The sequence below is a fragment of the Bos indicus x Bos taurus genome, chromosome 6, assembly GCF_003369695.1.
Source record: "Bos indicus x Bos taurus breed Angus x Brahman F1 hybrid chromosome 6, Bos_hybrid_MaternalHap_v2.0, whole genome shotgun sequence".
NCBI classification, from domain to species: domain Eukaryota; kingdom Metazoa; phylum Chordata; class Mammalia; order Artiodactyla; family Bovidae; genus Bos; species Bos indicus x Bos taurus.
In genome coordinates this window covers 11,008,091-11,031,496 of record NC_040081.1, presented here as the reverse complement: position 1 = coordinate 11,031,496, position 23,406 = coordinate 11,008,091, and the positions used below count along the sequence as shown (strand labels likewise).

General features: G+C 38.4%; 1 protein-coding gene across 1 annotated transcript in view; it reads right to left on the bottom strand.

Moving 5' to 3' along the window:
• The window catches only part of LOC113894006 (bifunctional heparan sulfate N-deacetylase/N-sulfotransferase 4), a 323,217-nt gene that overhangs the window by 5,160 nt on the left and 294,651 nt on the right, over positions 1 to 23,406 (bottom strand). The window contains exons 8-13 of the mRNA XM_027543739.1: positions 21,917 to 22,013; positions 19,069 to 19,192; positions 16,770 to 16,944; positions 9,823 to 9,993; positions 8,833 to 8,942; positions 3,839 to 3,941 (exon numbers count right to left, since the gene is read on the bottom strand). Of these exons, the coding sequence (XP_027399540.1) occupies positions 3,839 to 3,941; positions 8,833 to 8,942; positions 9,823 to 9,993; positions 16,770 to 16,944; positions 19,069 to 19,192; positions 21,917 to 22,013 (780 nt within the window). The remainder of the gene's footprint in view (positions 1 to 3,838; positions 3,942 to 8,832; positions 8,943 to 9,822; positions 9,994 to 16,769; positions 16,945 to 19,068; positions 19,193 to 21,916; positions 22,014 to 23,406) is intronic.

Below are 23,406 nucleotides of genomic sequence, written 5' to 3'. Positions count from 1 at the left end.
ACCTTCTGGTTCTTCTATTTCCATAGTAACACCTAATCACTTCCATCCTCCTTAGGCCCACACTGTCTTAGGAGAGATAACTCATTATATCTGCTCAGTTGATTGCTACCTAGTTTTCCAATCCTTCTGTCTTCTCATAACTTTTACTGATACATTTTTCTCCCCTGCCTTTTTGCAGTTTGATATTGTTTTATATATTTTATTATAAACAAGTGACCATAACTAATTTACTCTCTTATAATAAATCTAGGCTCATAATAACTGTTTTATCCTGTAACCTATTTGTGACAGTTTGGATTACAATAAGAAATATATAGTTGGTCATTGACTCCATTTCTGGCACAAGGCGCACTTGGAATTTCCAAAGTGAGATAATGGTAAAGGTATACTTTGTTATGTTAATGAAGTGGCTTTTTGTTTTTGTTGTGAAGTCGCCCAGTCATGTCCAACTCTTTGTGACCACATGGACTGCAGCATGCCAGGCTTTCATGTCCCTCACCATCTCCTGAAGTTTGTCCAAGTTCATGTCTATTGCATCGGTGATGCCATCAAGCCATCTCATCCTCTGACACCCTCTTTTCCTTCTGTCCTCAATCTTTCCCAGCATCAGGGACTTTTCCAATCAGTCAGCTGTTTGTGTCAGATGACAAAATAATGGAGTTTCAGCTTCAGCATCAATCCTTCCAAGGAGTATTCAGGGCTGATTTCCCTTCAGATTGACTGGTTTGATCTTGCTGTCCAAGGGACTCTCAGGAGTCTTCTCCAGCATCACAGTTTGAAGGCATTAATTCTTTTAATGCTACGCCTTCTTTATGCCTCCAGCTCTCACAACCGTACCTGACCACTGGGAAGATCATAGCCTTGACTATATGGACCTTTGCCAGCAGAGTAATGTCTCTGCTTTTCAACACACTGTCTAGGTTTGTTATAGCTTTCCTGCCAAGAAGCAAATGTCTTCTGATTTCACGGGTGCAGTCACCATCCGTGGTAATTTTAGACCCAAGAAGAGGAAATCTGTCATTACTTCCACCATTTCTCCCTCTCTTTGCCATAAAGTAAAGCTGCTGAATGCAATGATCTCAGTTTTTTTTCTTCTTTTTTTTAACATTTAGTTTTAAATCGGCTCTTTAACTCTCCTCTTTCACCCTCAAGAGGCTCTTTAGTTCCTCTTCATTTTCTAGCATTAGAGTGGTATCTGGATATGTGAGGTGGTTGCTGTTTTTCCCTGTGGGACCTGACACGCTCTCTCTTTGTAGAGAGTGTCAGTATTGTGTTGGGTTCTGGAGACCCAGCTGGTATCTGAGCCTTGCTTGGTGATATGGAAAAACCTCCCTACCACATGTTGTAATTGTTGATCAGAACAGTTTACTCTCCATGGCTCAACTCACTACCATGCATGGTATCAGTTCAGTTCAGTTCAGTCACTCAGTCATGTCTGACTTCCTGTGACCCCATGAATCGCAGCACGCCAGGCCTCCCTGTCCATCACCAACTCCTGGAGTTTACTCAAACTCATGTCCATCGAGTCGGTAATGCCATCCAGCCATCTCATCCTGTGTCATCCCCTTCTCCTCCTGCCCCCTATCCCTCCCAGCATCAGAGTCTTTTCCAATGAGTCAGCTCTTCCCATGAGGTGGCCAAAGTATTGGAGTTTCAGCTTTAGCATCAGTCCTTCCAATGAACACACAGGACTGATCTCCTTTAGAATGGACTGGTTGGATCTCCTTGCAGTCCAAGGGACTCTCAAGAGTCTTCTCCAACATCACAGTTCAAAAGCATCAATTCTTCTGCGCTCAGCTTTCTTCACAGTCCAACTCTCACATCCATATATGACCACTGGAAAAACCATAGCCTTGACTGGATGGACCTTTGTTGGCAAAGTAATGTCTCTGCTTTTGAATATGCTTTCTAGGTTGGTCACAGCTTTCCTTCCAAGGAGTCAGCGTCTTTTAATTTCACGGATGTAATCACCATCTGCAGTGATTTTGGAGCCCCCCAAAATAAAGTCTGACACTGTTTCCACTGTTTCCTCCTCTATTTCCCATGAAGTGATGGGACCAGATGCCATGATCTTAGTTTTCTGAATGTTGAGATTTAAGCCAACTTTTCCACTCTCCTCTTTCACTTTCATCAAGGGGCTTTTTGATTCCTCTTCACTTCTGCCATAAGGGTGGTGTCATCTGCATATCTGAGGTTATTGATATTTCTCCCAGCAATCTTGATTCCAGCTTGTCCTTCTTCCAGTCCAGTGTTTCTCATGATATACTCTACATATAAATTAAATAAGCAGGGTGACAATATACAGCCTTGTCATATTCCTTTTCATATTTGGAACCAGTCTGTTGTTCCGTGTCCAGTTCTAACTGTTGCTTCCGACCTGCATACAGGTTTCTCAAGAGGGAGGTCAGGTGGTCTGGTATTCCCATCTCTTTCAGAATTTTCCACAGTTTATTGTGATTCACATAGTCAAAGGCTTTGGCATAGTCAGTAAAGTAGAAATAGATGTTTTTCTGGAACTCTCTTGCTTTTTCCATGATCCAGAGGATGTTGGCAATTTGATCTCTGGTTCCTCTGCCTTTTCTAAAACCAGTTTTAACATCTGGAAGTTCACGGTTCACATATTGCTGAAGCCTAGTTTGGAGAATTTTGAGGATTACTTTACTAGCATGTGAAATGAGTGCAATTGTGCGGTAGTTTGAGCATTCTTTGGCATTGCCTTTCTTTGGGACTGGAATGAAAACTGACCTTTTCCAGTCCTGTGGCCACTGCTGAGTTTTCCAAATTTGCTGGCATATTGAGTGCAGCACTTTCACAGGATCATCTTTCAGGATTTGAAATAGCTGAACTGGAATTCCATCACTTCCACTAGCTTTGTTCATAGTGATGCTTTCTAAAGCCGACTTGACTTCACATTCCAGATGTCTGGTTCTAGGTGAGTGATCACACCATTGTGATTATCTGGGTCATGAAGATCTTTTTGTACAGTTCTTCTGTATATTCTTGCCACTTCTTCTTAATATCTCCTGCTTCTGTTAGATCCATACCATGCATGGTATAGGCACTGGATATACACATTCAATATGTAACAATAATACTTGTATATTTTATACAAAATCATTTTTTACTAGATTATTTGTTTGAGCCCTTTACACATTTGGAAAGAAGTTACTGTTCAGTATTTATATTTGAATTGCATCCCAACAGGATACAATTTCCATAAATATCTACTAATCATCTCTATCTGTTGGTCTATCTCTCTTCTAAATATATAAACTATTGATAGCAAAGAAAGTCAAGAAAAAGGAGTCAAGTTTATTGTCTACTAATTTTGAAACAGTTGTATATACAGGGTTCTACTGTAACAGGAAAGGATTAATTCTGACTTCATGTTGGAACTGTTTCTTTGACTTGTTTTCCATTGCTTTTGTCATCATAATCATAATTAATGGTCTGCCTCAGAGAATCCTGCCCCTCTGCCTGACTGTTAAAGTGCCTTTGTTCAGAACTCTGTCCGCCTGTAGATGGCAGGAAGAAATTAACACATCCCTCTGCCTGAGGCTTGCCATTCTGGTAAATGTTTGCAAGATTAATGGCCTTTTTACGTTGTGTCCTCACCTTGTCCCATCTCTGATCCATAAAAGAACTGGCATCCAGACCCAGATAAGATGGCTATTTTGAGATGGTAGTCTGCCATCTTCTCTGTCAGCCAGCTTTAGGAATAAAGTCATATTCCTCATCCCAACACCTCCTTGCTCAGATTCATTGGCCTATTGTGCTGCAGCAGAGCATGCTTGGACTCAGCACTACCAGAGAATTTCAAAGATAAGGAAAATATTACCTCTGGATCCATGGGGGGATACTTTCGACCTTTGCTTTTTCCAAGGCATTTGGTCTTTCCTCCTTCCAATAGTTGACACCAAAAACCCTTTTGGGGATCAAAACTACAAAAGATCAAAGATATAAATGAAAATAAAGATATAATGATTATAAATTATATACAGAATTTTAAGAGAACCTCACCAATTGTACAATGGAAATGCACTTTCATATACTCATGCTTTGATTTAATTTAATTCAATTCTATAAATATTAATTGAATCAATTTGAGAGAATTTAATTAAAATTAAATAAACTATATGTTATATATTTTTTAATATTTCTAATGTAATGAAAAAAAACATATGGATATTTAGTCTTTTTTATGATGAAATTATTAGGTTTTTATATTTTACCTATTCACCCATAAAAGATCAAGGATGAATCAACAAAACTACAATCATATACACAAGACTTTACAATATTTATTTTTTTATTTATATGATTTCCCTGTCAAAATATATTAGCAAATTTCTTTGAAATCATTCAATAGTGTATATTAAGGTGACAATATAATGTAAACATATTTCTTTAAATACAAACATGAATTTTAAAGCTTCTAAGAAAAATACTGATTTTTTTAAAATTTTATTTTATTTTTAAACTTTACAATATTGTATTGGTTTTGCCAAATATCGAAATGAACCCACCACAGGTATACATGTGTTCCCCATCCTGAACCCTCCTCCCTCCTCCCTCCCCATACCCTCCCTCTGGGTCGTCCCAGTGCACCAGCCCCAAGCATCCAGTATCGTGCATCGAACCTGGACTGGAGACTCGTTCCATATATGATATTATACGTATTTCAATGCCATTCTCCCAAATCATCCCACCCTCTCCCTCTCCCACAGAGTCCAAAAGACTGTTCTATACATCAGTGTCTCTTTTGCTGTCTCGTACACAGGGTTATTGTTACCATCTTTTTAAATTCCATATATATGCGTTAGTATACTGTATTGGTGTTTTTCTTTCTGGCTTACTTCACTCCGTATAATAGGCTCCAGTTTCATCCACCTCATTAGAACTGATTCAAATGTATTCTTTTTAATGGCTGAGTAATAGTCCATTGTGTATATGTACCACTGCTTTCTTATCCATTCATCTGCTGATGGACATCTAGGTTGCTTCCATGTCCTGGCTATTATAAACAGTGCTGCGATGAACATTGGGGTACACGTATTTCTTTCAATTCTGGTTTCCTCAGTGTGTATGCCCAGCAGTGGGATTGCTGGATCATAAGGCAGTTCTATTTCCAGTTTTTTAAGGAATCTCCACACTGTTCTCCATAGTGGCTGTACTAGTTTGCATTCCCACCAACAGTGTAAGAGGGTTCCCTTTTCTCCACACCCTCTCCAAAATCTTAACAGACCCATCACAAGCACGGAAATTGAAACTGTAATCAAAAATCTTCCAGCAAACAAAAGCCCAGGTCCAGACGGCTTCACAGCTGAATTCTACCAAAAATTTAGAGAAGAGCTAACACCTATCCTGCTCAAACTCTTCCAGAAAATTGCAGAGGAAGGTAAATTTCCAAACTCATTCTATGAGGCCACCATCACCCTAATACCAAAACCTGACAAAGATCCCACAAAAAAAGAAAACTACAGGCCAATATCACTGATGAACATAGATACAAAAATCCTTAACAAAATTTTAGCAATCAGAATCCAACAACACATTAAAAAGATCATACACCGTGACCAAGTGGGCTTTATCCCAGGGATGCAAGGATTCTTCAATATCCGCAAATCAATCAATGTAATATACCTAATTAACAAATTGAAAAAATACTGATTTTTTTAACAGTTCAAAACGTTTACACTTTTCAAGGATGAAATTAAAAGGCTAGCAATATAATTCAGTATTTTTTCCAGAGAAAATAAGACATGGGTTATACAAATGGTGAGTGGAACATTAGACAACTCTTCATTTCTTTTGTTGAAGGTGAATGATTCTATTGGATCATTCAGATCTCTATACTCATAAAAAGTATTCTAACATTGTTTTGCATCCTTGGCCGCACAAAGTTACCAAAGAAAGAATGTGTAATCTAATTATTTGTTTAAACTCAGATATGTAAGAATTTTTGTTTAGGACTAACAAGATAGGAAAAAGGAAAGAATAAACCAAATAGGAAGGGAAATTTTAAATTTACTGCTGTGGGAATTGCTGCATGCATAAAACATCGAAAAGGTTTGCATTTTTGTTTCTCAGCAGATGTTTTAGGAGGATGAAGCATAATTGACTAGGATGTAAAGTTAATTAGTTGCAGAATACTTTGTTGCCCTGGGCCCATTCCTATAATACCGATGCACCTGCAATTTGCTTCTGCACATATGTGAACTCATTTAGGGGGAGAGGGAAATTTCCTTCACAGTTCCCTGCCCAATCTATTATTAGAGACCTGATCCTCACAGTCCAGGTTGTCCTAGTACATGCTATCAATTAAAATTAAATACATCACCGGTTAAATGGATAAAAGGAAGACAGAGTCATTTCCAACCTGGACGTTTCCAATCTGCATCTTGCCTATCATAGGCCTTTCTTTCGTTTTCATTAATTTCCCAAGAGGAAGAACAATTTGGCATGCTGTGCAAAATGAAATGGGGGAGGTGGCATAACGGTGCCCCTAAACAGCATCTCCTGCCTCAGGATGAGAATGTTTAACTGCATTAAGGTAAAATACAGCTTTGGCAACCAAGTCAAGATATTTATACACACTGAGAGCATCTCCTCTGCTCTCGGGTGTGCAGAGGTCTCAGGAGGGGCTCCCGTCTCTCTCACTCTCCAAACAGCTGTTATGAGGCAGAGCTTAATATGATCTGAGGAAGGAGAGCCATCCAGACTATTGAAAGTCATTCTTTTAGATAGGGTTGTTAAAACCTTGAATCCACATTATTTTGCTGTCCTGGTATCATTTATTGCATTGGCAATGTTATAAACACAGAGTCTAACAAAGGACATTTATTCTTGCTAAGTTATATCAATTCCTTGTTTTATGGTTTGGTTTAGCAGGCATGAAATTGTGAAATTAAGATGCAAAGGCTTTTTCAAATAACTGTTAGATAACTTTGAGGACATGAATTGGTTGCCACAAGACTTCTTTTATTACATTGAACATCACTGTAGTTATTAATTTTTGTGATGTGTGAGACATATTAAAAACCATATATTCTGTACTTGTTTGCAATCTCTTCTTTAAAAGTATGATTTTATAAGTTTATTGAACCATAAGGAACTATTTGTAGTAAACAGGCTAAAACCATTCCCTGAATTACTGCAGGGAGTAAGGGGAGGCCGTGCTGACCAATGACTCTTCATGTAAGTGTATTAGAGGACGATCTGTCTACTTAATCGGTGGGGGCCATGCCGTGTGTTATTTCCATGTGTAGGTAAAAACTTCATTAGATGTGTTTTAGTGGATAAGGAAAAACCCAGTCTTATTACTGCTTTTCCTGCCCCTCCATTACCCTCTCTGTCTAATTGCTGATTCTAATCTGCTTTGAACTGGGAAATTATATAATCAGGCTTGTAAAATTTTGTCTAAAACATAATAGGCTTTATATCAGGGCTTGTGAAGGGAGTCAAGAACATGACCTTTTAAATGTATATTTTGACAGCTTGGAGCTCTTGTTTTTGTTTGTTATTTTGCCTCTTTCCTTTTTTGTTCCATTTTTAATTACCCGAAGTATATGATTTTATTTCCCAAGCTGACTGCAACCATAACCCCTCCCCACCTTCACTCTCTTCTGCAGGACGCCCTTGCCCCTCCCCAGAAAGAGGAGGAGGTGCCTTTCCCTCCCCGTGGGTTTGGACTGGCTTTAGTGCCTTGCTTGCAATCAACAGAATATGGTGTAAGTGATGCTGCGTGACTTGCAAGGCTAGGTCAGAGAAGGCCTTGAACCGTGTTCCCTCCACATCTCGTTCCCTCTCAGAACACACAGTCTCTACCAGGAGGTGCGAGTGGTAAAGACCTGCCTGCCAATGTTCGATCCCAGGGGGCCTAAGATCCCCTGCAGGAGGGCAAGGCTACCCACTCCTGTATTCTTGCCTGGAGAATCCCATAGGCAGAGGAGCCTGGGGGGCTATAGTCCATGGAGTTCCAAAGAGTTGGACATGACTGAAGTGACTTAGGATGCTCACTGCAAGAAAGCCACCCAGAGAGATCTCCTCCTATTGAGCTCAGCTTTGAGCTATCCAGTCTAAGAGCCAAAGATGTGAGTGAAGAAGCCTTCAGAAAACTCCAGTCTCCAGCCATTCAAGTCATACCTAGATATTCATGTCTTCCCAGATATGGTCCCAGGTATTTTGACCAGAGACAAGTTGTCTTGGCTATGTCCTGTCTAAATTCCCAGCCCACAGGATCCATGAACATAATAAAATGGCTACGGTTACATGCTGGTAGGTTTTGGGAGGTTTACTGTACAATAATAGACCACTGCAATGTTATACATGATTATTTTTGGTTATATACAATGTAATAAATACAGAGTAAAACATGAATGCATCCCTTTCCCAGTTCTGCTTGAAATACTATTCATTTTCATAGGGCTAATCGTGGCCATCAACATTTTATTTCTAACGTGCAAATTACTTGGAGATAAAGATCATCTGTTTCACCTCTGTAACCTCCATTCCTAGGACACTTTCTGCACAGAGTAGGCATGTAAAACATTTACATAAACTTGTGTTGGGAAAGAGCTCACAAAAAGGGAAATTTGTGATATATAAAATGGCTATAAGGTGTTCTATAGGCATGTTCTTAGCCAATAAAATATCCTGGTATTCGAAAGGGATGTACTACATGAATAATGAGGACATTCCTTTGACTGCTTTTGAGAAGCATAATGATGTATAAATTCATAGCTAGTATTAATGATGCTATATACACACCTACCAGTGATAATTTATGATGGCAAATAATGGAAATGAAATCAAGCATGAGAATAGACTCACGTTAGTGCTTCAGAGTAATTATAATGAGGTGTAACTCCCAGAAACTTCTGGACTTCATCCATCACAGTAGCTGGGTCAGATCTCAGCTGCTGTCCATCAATAATTAGCAACTGTAGAGTCAAAAATAGTCACTCTATGAAGAACAAAACTATATTAGGTAGACTGATCTGCCTCCCTTGACCTGGTAGGATGTTAATCAATTAGATCAGTGTGAATAGAAAGAAAATATGCACTCTTTAGCATACATATGCATATTTACTATTCTGATGTCCTTCCAAATAAAACAACAAAGTTTGCCAAAGGCATTATTCATAACCCTTAACTAATGTGATTGTAAATTAGAAATAGACATTGACACTTTCTTGATTCAGTAGTGCAGTAGAAACACGATTTTCCATCTGTTCTGTAATCAGGAAATTATCCAAACTATGAAGTCCCATGAGTTAATTTTAGAGTGAAGGGCTTAGAAATAATGGACATACAGATGAAAATTACCCATCTATTCTCCTTACAAACCATGGCAGAGAACTCACATGGTTGTGAGCCGAACAGGAATGAAGAAGATAAAGGATGTGGACACTTTCCTCAAATCCTTATTTCCTGTTCTATCCCAGGTTCTTCCCATTTTGACAGTCTAATCCATGGCCTTCTTTTCTCATAAGAGTTCCATGCGATAGGTGATGCATGGGTATTTGCACATGGAGTTCAATAGATGTTCCATTTAACTGGCAGTTCTGCTATTGGTTACTGCCTATGAAGCACGTGAAGCCTCCTGTGTGAGGACAAGATCCCAAGAACGTGTTTCATAGTCACTTAACATTGTAGTACTACCACTGCCATTAGAAATGTAAAAAGCCACATTTCTTCCTCAGGTATGATCATCTCTGATAATAAATTGCTATCTGTGGCAATGTTAATTTATATTTTCTGTTTGTCAGAGCAACACTGTCATGATACAATAAACCGAAGAAATTCATTTCACGACATTACCTGAGAAGTAGCAAAGTAAGTGAGCCATCTTTCTATGTGGACCGCATACCAGCCAGGTATTAGACATCTCCTCTGCAAAGTTTTCAGGTCAGATGGGGCCCAATGTCCTGTTGTGATAACTTCATAGAAATTAAACCTCAGGGCAGCTGGATCTTCATGTGATCTTTGGTGCTTTAACAAGAAAGTTAGTTGTAAAATCAATCACTATGCCTGCAAACATATGTGTGCCTGTATGTGTTTGATGTGTGGATGAGTGTGTGTGTCTTTTATTCCAAAAAAGTAATGAAAAATGATTACTTGATTTTAGAATGAGAAACAAGGTGAAAAGTACATGCTATATTGAAACCGAGGCATTGGCATATGGCTTCTCTAGAGTATAAGCCTTCTATACATATCAAGTGGCATTCATGTAAGCCTGTAGCTGTCTTCACGTATAAAATATTTAGGTGCAAGACAAGAGACAGAGTACAAGGATTTTCTCCATGGATCTGATTAGAAGTGAAAAGATGTCAGGGACCAGATGAATCAAGCCTGATGAAAACAGACTTCAACTGGCGGGGGCTGGCTTCCACATTACTGTGCTCTTGTTTGGTTACAGCCGCTCCGGCAAGTTCTGACAATTCCCCAATATCCCTGTGTGGCAGGTGCTATGTGTACAGAGAAGACAGGTGTCTATAACACTTGTTTAGGTGTCACATTCACGTTGATGTTGCCCAAGGCACTTTGCTTTTTCCCTCCCAAGGGCTTCCACCTAACTCTGCTAATTCCTAAATATGAATTCACTAGGCTGCTTTTTAGTACCAGATCCTCTGAGTCCTTCACATCCAACCATCATTGGTCAAGTTCAAAAGCCCAACACAAGTCAATATAATTTCACAAGCATTTATCAAGATCCTTGCCAGAATAAAGAACTGCAATAGATTATAGAGATAAAAAGATATAGGTAAGACAAAATGCTATCTTCAAAGAAATGAAAACCTTATATGGAAAGCAACAAATCAACAGATTGTGATAAAGTCATATGTATGATAGAGGTATAAGTTTTTTGCTGTGATAGCCAGACCAATAAGTGATCAGTTCAGAATGAAATGTGAAGGTATTTTTTAGTGATTGAAGCTTTTGAGCTAAAATATAGTGAGAAAGATTTTGATAAGCAGAAAAAAAATTAATGTGGAAACAGAAGAACTTTAAAGTAAATCTGAGTGAAGATGAATGAGGTGTGTGGGAATGGATGAATTGCTTTTGCAAGATATCTCAAAGTGAACTTAAAGAAAATTTACTACAGGATAAGTTTGGAAGTATATCACAGCCTGATAGAATTATGTAATAGTAGGCCCTATATAACCAACCTAGATAGCATATTCAAAAGCAGAGACATTACTTTGCCAACAAAGGTCCATCTAGTCAAGGCTATGGTTTTTCCAGTGGTCATGTATGGATGTGAGAGTTGGACTGTGAAGAAAGCTGAGTGGTGAAGAATTGATGCTTTTGAACTGTGATGTTGGAGAAGACTCTTGAGAGTCCCTTGGACTGCAAGGAGATCCAACCAGTCCATCCTAAAGAAGACCAGTCCTGGGGGTTCATTGGAAGGAATGATGCTAAAGCTGAAACTCCAGTACTTTGGCCACCTCATGCGAAGAGTTGACTCATTGGAAAAGACCCTGACGCTGGGAGGGATTGGGGGCAGGAGGAGAAGGGGACAACAGAGGATGAGGTGGCTGGATGGCATCACTGACTCAATGGACGTGAGTCTGAGTGAACTCCGGGAGCTGGTGATGGACAGGGAGGCCTGGCGTGCTGCGATTCATGGGGTTGCAAAGAGTCGGACACGACCGAGCAACTGAACTGAACTGAGGCCCCATATATGTTAGAAATAAAAACTACTAAGAAAGTAAAGATGATTAACTGATGGATGGTTAAAGAGTAACTAGTGAGTGGTAGTGGAGAAGGAAATGGCAACCCACTCCAGTTTTCTTGCCTGGAGAATCCCAGGGACAGAGGAGCCTGGTGAGCTGCCGTCTATGGGGTCACACAGAGTCAGACATGATTGAAACGACTCAGCAGCAGCAGCAGCAAAGAGTGGTAGATGGGTAGAAATAAAACTTTTGAACCTCTCTCATAATTGTATATTTATTGACCTTCTCTGTAAATGCTATATACATAGAGACTACATAATATATTTACTTAATATAAGGTGTAGAAACAACATAACTTGAATAAATATAAATATACCCTGTGCATTATTAATAAAGTAATGCTAACATTTTTACTTCACACTGTGATAATATGGAATTGTACCTATTCTGCTTTATATTGACTTACACCAGTCTAGCATCAACTTTTTTATATTCATGCAATGAAAAAGATTAGCATAAAAATATGACCAGAAGTCACAAAAGAGCTGGAAAAAATAGCACTGCAGGTCCTCTGTGAGGCCCATTATAAAAATGTGGGGTAGAAATTATAGTGGCAGGTGACATTTGTAGGAGTTTCTGAATTATACCTGTCAAGCTTCAGATTTATGGTACTTACTGAAGAGACAGGGCTGGCTAAGTAATAGGTTGCATTATTTTGAAATGTACAGTGGTCTGGGGAACCTACTCTTAGCAATATAGCAGTAAAAAGTATTATCAGAAAAAAATTATTCCTTTCAAATGTGTATGTTCAAAGAATTTACTTGAAAAAAGAGGCATAGTTTCTCTTTTTTTAAAAAATGATTGAATCCATGTGGAAATAAAAAGATTCATATAAATCTGTTCTGAGTAGTGACTGTGCTTTCTGCCAGGAAAATGTGCAATACTTTGCCCCATGTATTCACATTCAAAATGTTTCATTAAGACTTAACATCTCAGTATTTTTGGCACAATTAAAAAAATTATCTTGCTTTGCAACATGAATTTTGATAAAGTGAGAAAGACACATTTTTGTATCTTGAGAGAGTCACTGACTCATGGATTCTACTAATAATTTCTGGATTTTGCTCCCAAGACAAGTGTTCCATTTCAGTCCCCAACCTCTTGCAATCTCAGTTTGCAGAACCATATTTTTCTGTCCATTGCTATTTGTTCTCAGCAACATATGTTTATTGAAGAAAATTTGAAAAGCCAAGAGAAAAAAGGAAAAATAAAAATTACATGTTATTTAAAAATGTTATTAAATGTTTTAATCTTCTTTATTTTGGCATTAATTTATGTATACATTCATATTCATTGGTTTTTAGTACATATAGATTGTTATCACCATACATTCAAGAGCATCAACTTTAATTAGGTGTTCATTGCAGTAAGCAATTTTACATTTCTCTGGTCAAGTTTATCTCATTCCTGTACCAAGAATTCACACCCTCTCTTTTTGCTCCTCAAACTACTGCCTCCCAAATTATCCCTCTCTTTTTCCTAGGTTAATTCATTCTCAACTTTCTAAAATAAAAGAGACAGTCATAGTCACTTTAATTTCTCTATCCCAGACCTCCAAATTTACCAGCATGTACATTTATACACTTTTCCTCCCTTAAGTTTCAGTGCAGGGGTTCTTAATAGATACCCACTGATAGAACTGAGAGGACTTTAGAACTTGAATCTGTAAAAAAAGAAGATGCCTCTTTATTTTTAGTAACTTTTAAATAAAATTTAGCAGTTATTGTACCTGTGATTTTACCACCAATAAGAATCAATTCTTTTATATCACATTATAGGTCTTTCAGTTCTATCAAAAGTTGTTTATGCTCATCACTGCTTCAAACAGTAGTATTCTCCCCAGCATTAGATCTTGCCATTTAATGATGTTACTTTTAAAAGTAGCAAACTTGATCATTATACTTCTGATATATTGGTATATACTGATTTGATAATTATACTTCTATATACTTGTTTCCTTTGTAATATTATATAGTTTAATGCTTTGAAAATATGTTTCTGAAATGGAGCGCATAGACTCATCTGACAGCCAGGATGGACCCAGCACAAGAAAAGTAAGACTCTGTAAAAGGAGCGCTGCCTCCCATCTAAGCCGTTTCCTGCCCTTGTGGCTCAGTTGGTAAAGAACCTGCTTTCAGTGTAGGAGACTTGGGTCCGATCCCTGGGTTGGGAAGATCCCCTGGAGAAGGGAAAGGCTACCCACTCCAGTATTCTGGCCTGGAATGTTGCATGGACTGTATAGTCCATGAGGCCGCAAAGACTGAGCCCTTCACCCTTGTGATATGAAGTTTGGATCCTCCCAGGGTTGATTTCCCATTTTCCCCTGGGGGGCCTTTAACTGCCCTCTTCCTTTGAAAGTTTCTCATTATTATTCAAATCACCACCACAGAAAACACCTTCCTTGACCCATCCAGACTGCTGTGCATGGATTCTTGTTTGTTAAAGGTTTTACTTCTTCCCCCGTCTTTCGACTGAGTGAAAATAATTCAGGCCTTGTTTTGCCTGCTTGTCTGATTTCTCGGAGAAGGCAATGGCACCCCACTCCAGTACTCTTGCCTGGAAAATCCCATGGATGGAGAAGCCTGGTAGGCTGCAGTCCATGGTGTCTGATTTCTTAGCAGCCGTTTGATCCTTCATTTGGTTGTGCTCTTTTCCTAGTATTTGGTGTCATGACACCGCTGACTTTTTCTTCTACCCCTCTGGCTGCCTCATTCTGTTCTATACTTTTCTCCTCTAAACATTTTCCTTAGATGATTTCACCAGATTTTTTGTTTGGCCTCTCAGTTGCAAATTTCTGTCTCCTGCTCAGACCTCTCCCCAGAGCACCAGCGACCTCTACTATTGCTTTTCGTGTGACAGTGATTCCATAAGCTCCTGATCTCCATCTATGTCACATCTTTAGCCTTCCCCATCCCCACACAATGCCTGTATCCTTTTTCAGTACTTTTTCATGGGAATATATGCTTATCATCTAGTTGCCCAGACTGGAAATTCGAGTTATTCTTGACACTGTTTTATAACCAGGTTCTATTGATTTTAATCCCTAAAGATTTCTTGATACTTTATGCCTCACCTAGTTTCTGCTTCCTATTTTTGTCCTTGTTACCGCCATTTCTCAGCAGGACTATTGCTACAGCCTCTAATTGATTTCTCTGAGTGGTCATTTCTTCCACTCCAATCCATTCTTCAAAGATCAGATAGTATCATGTTTTCTAAAAGAAATTCTGGTAGTTACACACTGGCTTAACACTTTTAAAAGGCTTTTGATCACTCAGGGCTTCCCCGGTAGCTCAGTTGGTAAAGAATCCACCTGCAATGCAGGAGACCCCGGTTGGATTCCTGGGTTGGGAAATTCTGCTGAAGAAGGGATAGGCTACCCACTCCAGTATTCTTGGGCTTCCCTCGTGCCTCAGTTGGTAAAGAATCTGCCTGCAATGCAAAAAGACCTGGGTTCAATCCCTGGGTTGGGAAGATCCCCTGGAGAAGGGAAAGGCTACCCACTCCTGGAGAATTCCATGGACTTGTATAGTCCATGGGGTCAGAAAGAGTCGGACATGGCTGAGTGACTTTCACTTTCACCTCACTTTGATTGCTCAAGGAATGGTGGCCACTTGGTCTCCCACTTGGCTTCCAGCTCCCATGTGCCTCTCAGGCTCATCTCCTGCAGATGTTCTCCTTGGCTTTGCTTTCTAATCACATGGACTTTGTTTTTAGTTCTTTAGCTATGCTGTGGTTCTTTGTACCCAGTGGACTACACAGAGTTTCTCTCTTGTCCAGTCTCCCTCTGCCTCACTCAGTTAATACCTACTTGTCCTTCAGTTTTAAGTCTAAAGTTTATTTCTCCAGACTGCTCTTATAGCACCTTTCATGCTTCCTCACAGTGCTTTCAAAATTTCTAATGAGATATATTGGATCAATATCTATTAGGACTTCCCTGTAACTCAGACAGTTAAGAATCTGCCTGCAATGTAGGAGACCTGGGTTCGATTCCTGGGTTGAGAAGATACTCTGGAGAAGGGAATGGCCACCCACTCCACTATTCTTGCCTGGAGCATCCCATGGACAGAGGAGCCTGGCAGGTTATAGTCTGTGGGGTCACAAAGAGTCAGACAGGACTGATCGACTAAAACTACTATTCACATATTAGAATGAACACAATGTTTTAATTATCATTCTATGGATTAAAACCAGCATTAAATGCTGAAGAAGACTCCATTTTGGTGTGACACAATTCTATATTGTTGGATATTTCCTTTTCCTTTTGTTATTATGATTAGTACCCTGATGAATAAAAAAGGATATATATTTTTAATCCTTTTGAGGTTTTCTTATGGCTGCTCCCAGAAGAGGAATCATACCACAAAAGTATCTTTACAAACTGTTTGATAACTGTCATCAGTTTTCAAAAAACATCTCCATATATATCCTTCTATTGGAACGTTTGAGCATCTTTATTATGACACCCTTGTCAGCAGAGAGAATAAGGGTAACAGGATGCTAGGATGATATTTATGAGTACCATTTTGATTTTATATTTTGTTGATAAATAATTGTGTTGATCATTCTTACACAGAAATTGTGCAGTTGGATTTGTGTGTGTGTGTATGTAAATCATATATCTATGTCTTTTGTTTATTTCCTCATTTTTCTACTATTTATTTATTTTTAACAATTTGCAGGAAGTTTTTTTTTTTTTCCCACAAATTAAGGGAACTAAGCCCTTTACCATGTATTGCTAAAGATGGTCTACTTGGATACTTAAGTTTGTTAATTATGACAGACCAACATTTTACATGCTTACATGGTTCAATCTCTTAATGTTTTGATTTTTTTTCTATTATGTTATGCTTGAAATTCCTTGCCCAAATTGATATGAATTAGATATTAGCTCTTATTTCTCATAGTTTTTGCTTGTTTGTATAGCTCTTTTAACATTTGACTGTTGAATACATCTGGACTTTAGTAATTCACCATTGCTTACATTCAAGTTATCACCAAATGCTTTTAACGATATCTTTTACTGCTTCATACCTGGTACCAAGAGTATGCCCTATCCGAAGGGTCAATGAGGATGGTGATGATCTTGGCCTTGGGGACCAGAGATGCAGCTCGTTTGGGAGCCTCTTCTGAATGGAAGTAATTAGCACTCTTTTCAAATAGAAAGTCACTTGTAATGTTGGATGGAGTAGGAAAAAAGTCCATATACCTGAAGGCAGAGAAAGACAATTAATTAATTTGAGGTCTAATTGTTTCCTACCATACTATGGATAGGAAATTATTTAAACATTTTTACATCCATTTATATACATTTTTAATTATTGATATTATAATAGTTAAAATAGAGACTATTCTGTACACTCTGAAAGTGAAAACAATCCCAGGTATTACTGTTCTAATGGGCTATTTAGGGCAGGCGAAAGAGTGAGATGGAATGGGTAGGTTGCTAAGGAACGGAGGGAAAATTCTTTAAATTTGGGTTGATGTTCTGTGCTATTGAAAGCCAAATCTAAAGAAGTTAAGTTCACCCTTGGCAAACAGCAAATTACACCATATTGCCTAGTAAATATTTTAAAATAGTAAATTTATGTTTGCATACTTGAATGCTAAATTCTTAAATTGAGATTAAAGTGCACAAAAGAGGAAAATGTGTAAGTCAGAATAGCTATAAAATACTAGACAGATTAGGGCATAGCTGCTTTCCTCCTTTTTAACTTCTGCATAATTTGTAGTGTGTATAGCAATGTGAACACATTATAGTCTATCTAGAGTAATTAAGGAGATATTTCCTGCCAGTTGATCCTGCGGAGCCTCGGCATGTTCACCCCTCCATATGCTGTCGGAACAGTCCTCTGTGTGTAGGTTATAGAATCAATATGTTCAGAGGTTATTTCAGTGCAAGGCATTAATTATGTGTGTAACCCTCCTTACAGCTCACCACTTCTCTAACCCTCAAATGTTCTAGAAATAAATAATGAGAGCAATTAAGAATTCGTACAAGATACTTATTTTCCTCTTTGACATTTGTTATTATGTTTCCCAAATGTGAAGTGGTGAAAAGTCTCATCTATATTCCTGCTTAACAATTTGCATTCCATTTGAGCCCACAGATAAGAGGAAATTGCTGCTCTGCCTTCAGTAACTTGCATGCAATTTCCAAATTCATTTAGTCTTTTTAAATAAGACAGAATAGTGCTATCCTAGGTGCAGAGTGGACACGTCGATACTCATAATGGGAACTCAAATCTGCTCACTGCCATCGCCTTGGCCCCACTCTCATCCTAGCTGCATCTTAAAAGAATGAGCTTTTCATGAGGACAGATTCACGTGTGATGTTGACATAACGTTACATGCTATGTTAAGTTGTTTAGTCGTGTCCAACTCTTTGCGACACTTTGGACTGTAGCCCACCAGGCTCCTCTGTCCATGGAATTTTTCAGGCAAGAATACTGGAGTGGGTTGCTGTGCCCTCCTCCAGGGGATTGTCTTGACCCAGGGATCCAATCCACATTTCCTTGGTCTCTGCATTGCAGGCGGATTCTTTACCCACTGAGCCATCAGTACATGCTACCCAGGTATGCAGTGAGGGGAGTTTACCTCAGGGGGAATTTGCCTTATATACTTGGGATTTGGAAATCAGGGCCATATTTTCCTTAAAAATTGGGACATGGCTAGGAAAAAAAAACCAGAGTGAACATCAGTTACAGTATCAGGTTTATTCTGTTTTAGTTTAGGGATAATATTGTGATTTTAAAATTTTCATAACTTATTAAGTACAAAGTAATTTTCCTCTTAACGCACTTGTGTGACTAGCATTAATAAGGTTTTAGAAACGCTCTGGTATTTGCATGACAAATATCAGCTTAGATTACAATACAACATTTACCATCTATGTGTTTAATGAAGATACAAGTCACAGAGTATAAAAGAAAACAACCTTTTGATTTATTTGTTTTCTCAGGCATTGTTGTGAAGACAAATTATGTATTTAGTAAAAAAAAAAACCTCTAGACTCAGTAAAATAATAATATGCTTAAGGAGAATTTTAAATATCCTTATGAATAATTCTGATGAAAATATTCCATAATCCTCTTTATTTAATCATATTAATTTACCAGAAAAATATTATCATTATTGCACTGTCCAAATCAAATTATAGGCAACACTGATTAAACATATCATCATTATAAATTAATTTTTAATTCACTATGGTAGAATTGAACATAACAAATTTATTCTGTAATTATGTAGATGCCTTGCATACACCTATAATTGCCCATCTGTGAATGAGCACGTGCTAATAATGGACTTTGTTTTTTGTTATTTTGCTTACCAGTCAATTCCCTTGTGGTAGTTGTTTCCATTAAAGAATTGGACTTCTTCAAATGTTTTGGGACTGGGGAGATTGCTGATGATGGAAGGGTGCATAAGAAGAAATAAATAAAGTGCTGTTGTTCCTATTACAAAAAAAAAAAAAAGGAGACAAAAGGTTATATAGCAATAAAAGACAAGAAAAATATTGTATTATTATTATGGGTGGAGGCTTGCGGAGTAGCATATGGGATTTTAGTTTCCTCAACAAGGGATTGCATCCAGGCCCCCTTGCACTGCAAGTGCAGAGTGGTAACCATTGGACCACCAGGGAAGTCCTAAGACAAATATTTATCAAAATTTTTGCTCAAAAAGTAATACGCAAGACCAAATCATTCCGGTGTCAAAATGATTTCCTAAAAAGCAGTTAAGTGCATTTCATGTGGCAATGATTTGTGTTCTTATATTAGTCTTCATGGTTCTATTGACCTAAACATTTCATTTAATCTGAGTACATAGTCAAAGTTAAGTAGGTTGATACAGCTAGGGGAGAAATTCAGAAATTGGGTGATTAGATTTCCCTGCTGAAGTCAGATGAGTGGCTAAAGTATCAAAAACATCCAGCACAGTACCTGAACCTCAATTAATACTATGTTCAAATCAATTAAAGTTAATCAAACTATTCAACAGATGTCGACCAGTGCAACTCTGAACAACTCGCTGTAGTAATGATTGGTGATAACTCTTGATAAGAAAAACATTTGCTGGTCTCAGTAGACTTTAAGTGTATTTGTGGATTTGAGTCAAGTAAACAGGTGAGGAAGGTCCCATGATGAGAAAAGAGTAGAGTGCTTTTCCAATATATGAGAAAATGGGTAATTTAGACTTGGGCTATCAGGGAAGGCTTCCAGGAGGAAGCATTTTCCAAGATTGTACCTTAAAAATTTCAGTATTTCCCGAAAGGCAGAAAGAGAGGTGCAAGATTGTGGAAGACAGCAGTTGACTGTCCTACCCTGACAAGCCTGATAATGAGGCACTAGGCTGAACAGACTGGCTGACGTTAACCACTGAGTGGATGACATCACAGAAGGCATGAGTGTTACAGCTAAACCTAGGTTAAGGCAGAAATTGAGGGCCATAGCAGGAAGGACCATGAAATGACTGGCTCTCATAAATCAAAACTTCCCTATGGAAAAGGTTATTTCTTTTTGTAACATGGTGCACTCAGGAGACTTCGTTGGGTTTCCCAACCCTAGGAGAGCGTGGAATGAACTACACAGGTGGACTGGCAGAAGAATAATGATAGCAGCTGGGGATCTGGAAGAAGAGATCACAGAGAACTGTGTAGATAAAGAAAGTAACAATAGGTCTTAGGGCACCTAGGAAATCCAGAATGGTGGCTCCTAGTGAAATGGCAGGGCAAAATTTAATAAACGCCCTTAAGGAGATTTCATTTTTATAGCATATAAAAAATCATCATCCAATTTCTTTGACTTGTTTGTTCATCTTGGGAAAGCTCAAACCAGCGAAAAGCTTTATCATTTCCACACTGGTAGGTCAAATATGAAAATCTAAAGGTGTAAGTTATTGTCTTTATAAATACAACCAGCAAAGAGGAAAACTAGATTTATACTTACTAACCTGTAGTGTCCTCGTAGAACTAAGAAGTAGTAATATTCAATGACAAATGATAGAAGATATGATTTTAAATTAAAATTTCAACATAGTTTTACAACATAGAAATGCTTTCTTTCTTTAGTCATCATTCCAGTGTTAGAACAGCTGTGAGGGAGTTGGTGGAAAATTAATGAACATTTTAAATAACAAGAACAATAACAAAAGTGATATATATGAAAATACGCGCTGCATTTTTTCTCTCCCTGCACACATGTAACTTATTGTTGCAACGCAATTTATATTCCTGGAGGAAGAAAAGATTTCAATAGCCAATATCTAATAGTCTGGAAATTTTGCCCACAACCTTTAAAATGATCTACTTGCTTGTATTACAAATATCTTCATCTGGGCCAGGCTTATTTATCGTCACTGTTTGTTTTGGGTTATGGCTTGTGCACTCACTGATGAAAATGCTTCTAGTCAGAGTTGTGAATTCAAAATACAGCAAGTCAATAAAAAGTTTAATTAATCAGGACATGAGCAAAGTATATAAAGCTGTCACATGCTGAAGAAAGTATAAAATAGTCTAATTGAAAGTGTCATCTCATTGGCGAAATACTGTCACTCTCTTTTACTGCATTGTTATACACATGTCCTTCAGCACATGAGAAAATATCATGGGGAAAAGCTGCCTAATAAGCCTAAGGTGCATCAGAAAATAAATCCAAACCATATGTATACATAAAGATTATTTGAAAACAAGCAAAGAAACAAACAAACCACACAGGTAGAATATTTGAAGGTGATAATGACAGTGGTTCTGAAAAAAAGCCAATTCAAGGTTGATATGCAGTATAAAATAGTTTGAATGAAGCCAAAGTTCTCTTTTATAATTTAATTCAGCAGTTAATTAGGCAAAGCCACAAAAAAGGGTAGAAATTAAAAATCAGATACCACAACTGTGACATATAAGCTCAGAGTTGTCAAAAGTGTGTTGTCTGTTGAACAGCTTTAAAATTCATACTTAAAAATTTAGTCCATAAGTCTTAATTAATTAAATGAGCAACTTTAGGGTCCCTTTGAGGATCATGGCATAAAGATGATCCATAGGGAAGAAGAGAAATTCAATAATGAACTTGAATGGCTGTCTAAATATTTCACCAAGGCAAACTTAATCTAATACTATATGACATTGTGTTTCATGACAAACAAATGCAAAAACCCCCACAAACTGCACAGTTGGTTAGTCTTACCTGTTTTTTGTGGCCCGATCACAAGGAATTTTGGTAAGTGGTCGCAAGTTTTCTCTCTGGACCATATGTCTTTGTGTCTTTTATCATCACATGGATTCTGCAAGAAGGAAGAATAATGAATCTTATCGTGTAATCAATACCTGGCTCTGTTCCATAAAAATTGTCAAACCACAGCATCAAATTCTTGCCTACTACCCTTAAGCTAGGAGATAGACCTTGTTCTGGTTCTGATTTTCAAATTGTTTCCTTCTAAAATGGCACCTTCCTTTCCTTCAAGGCTAGAACTCTGCATCAAGTCTCTCCTGCCATCACTCTTCTCAGGCTTGCCTTGGTGTTCTAACTTCTGAGTTTCCACCCTACCTCTGAATTCATGTTTTATATCTGTATACTTGATCCTTAGCTTGTCTCTACCTGGTTTGAACTCAGGTTTTAAGATATCTGTGCTCTGCCCTAATTATTCCTACTTGTTTTTCTCTAGAGGGCTGGAAAGTCATCCTTGAACTCTGGACTTGGCCAATTTTTTCTTCCCTTTTTACACTATATGCTGTTCTCTGCTGATCCAGATAATCTCATACTTTGGCCATATTCCACAAGCAGATACCATGTAGATCATTATTTCTAGTCCCTACTTTCCTCCTAAACAATAATTTAAATTGTGTATATGTCACTGTTGCACAGACGTGGTGAGGAAATGAACCAACATAGCCATATATCCAATTTTATCTCCATCTCAACTTTCTCTTATACCAGCCTCCATTCCGTTCAAGTATAGAGGTCCAAATTTACCATCCAATTCATGACACTTGAGAATTAAGAGTCCTAAGGACTTCCCTAGTGGTTCAGTGGATAAGAATCCACCTGCCAATGCAAGGGACACTGGTTCAGTCCCCAGTCTGGGAAGATTCCACATGCCGCTGAACTCGTGGCCCATGTGCCACAGCCATCGAGTCTATACTCTACAGCCTGTGAGCCGCAAGTACTGAACCCATGTGCCACGACTACTGAAGCCTGTGTGCCCTAAAGCCTGTGCCCCACAGCAAGAGATGTCACTGCAGTGAAGAGCCCGAGTGCTGCACCAAGAGTAGCCCCCGCTGGCCGCAACTAGGGAAAGCCCATGCAAAGCAACAAGACCCAGGACAGCCATAAGTAACTAAATAATCTTTAAAAAAAGGGTAAATGATAGTGATACCACTTTTTTTTTAATTTAAATTTATTTATTTTAATTAGAGGCTAATTAATTTACAATATTGTATTGGTTTTGCCGTACATCAACATGAATCTGCCACGGGTGTATATGTGTTCCCAATCCTGAACCCCCCTCCCACCTCCCTCCCCATACCATCCCTCTGGGTCATCCCAGTGCACCAGCCCCAAGCATCCTGTATCCTGCATCGAACCTGGACTGGCAATTTGTTTCTTATATGATATTATACATGTTTCAATGACATTCTCCCAAATCATCCCCCCCTCCCTCTCCCAAACAGTCCAAA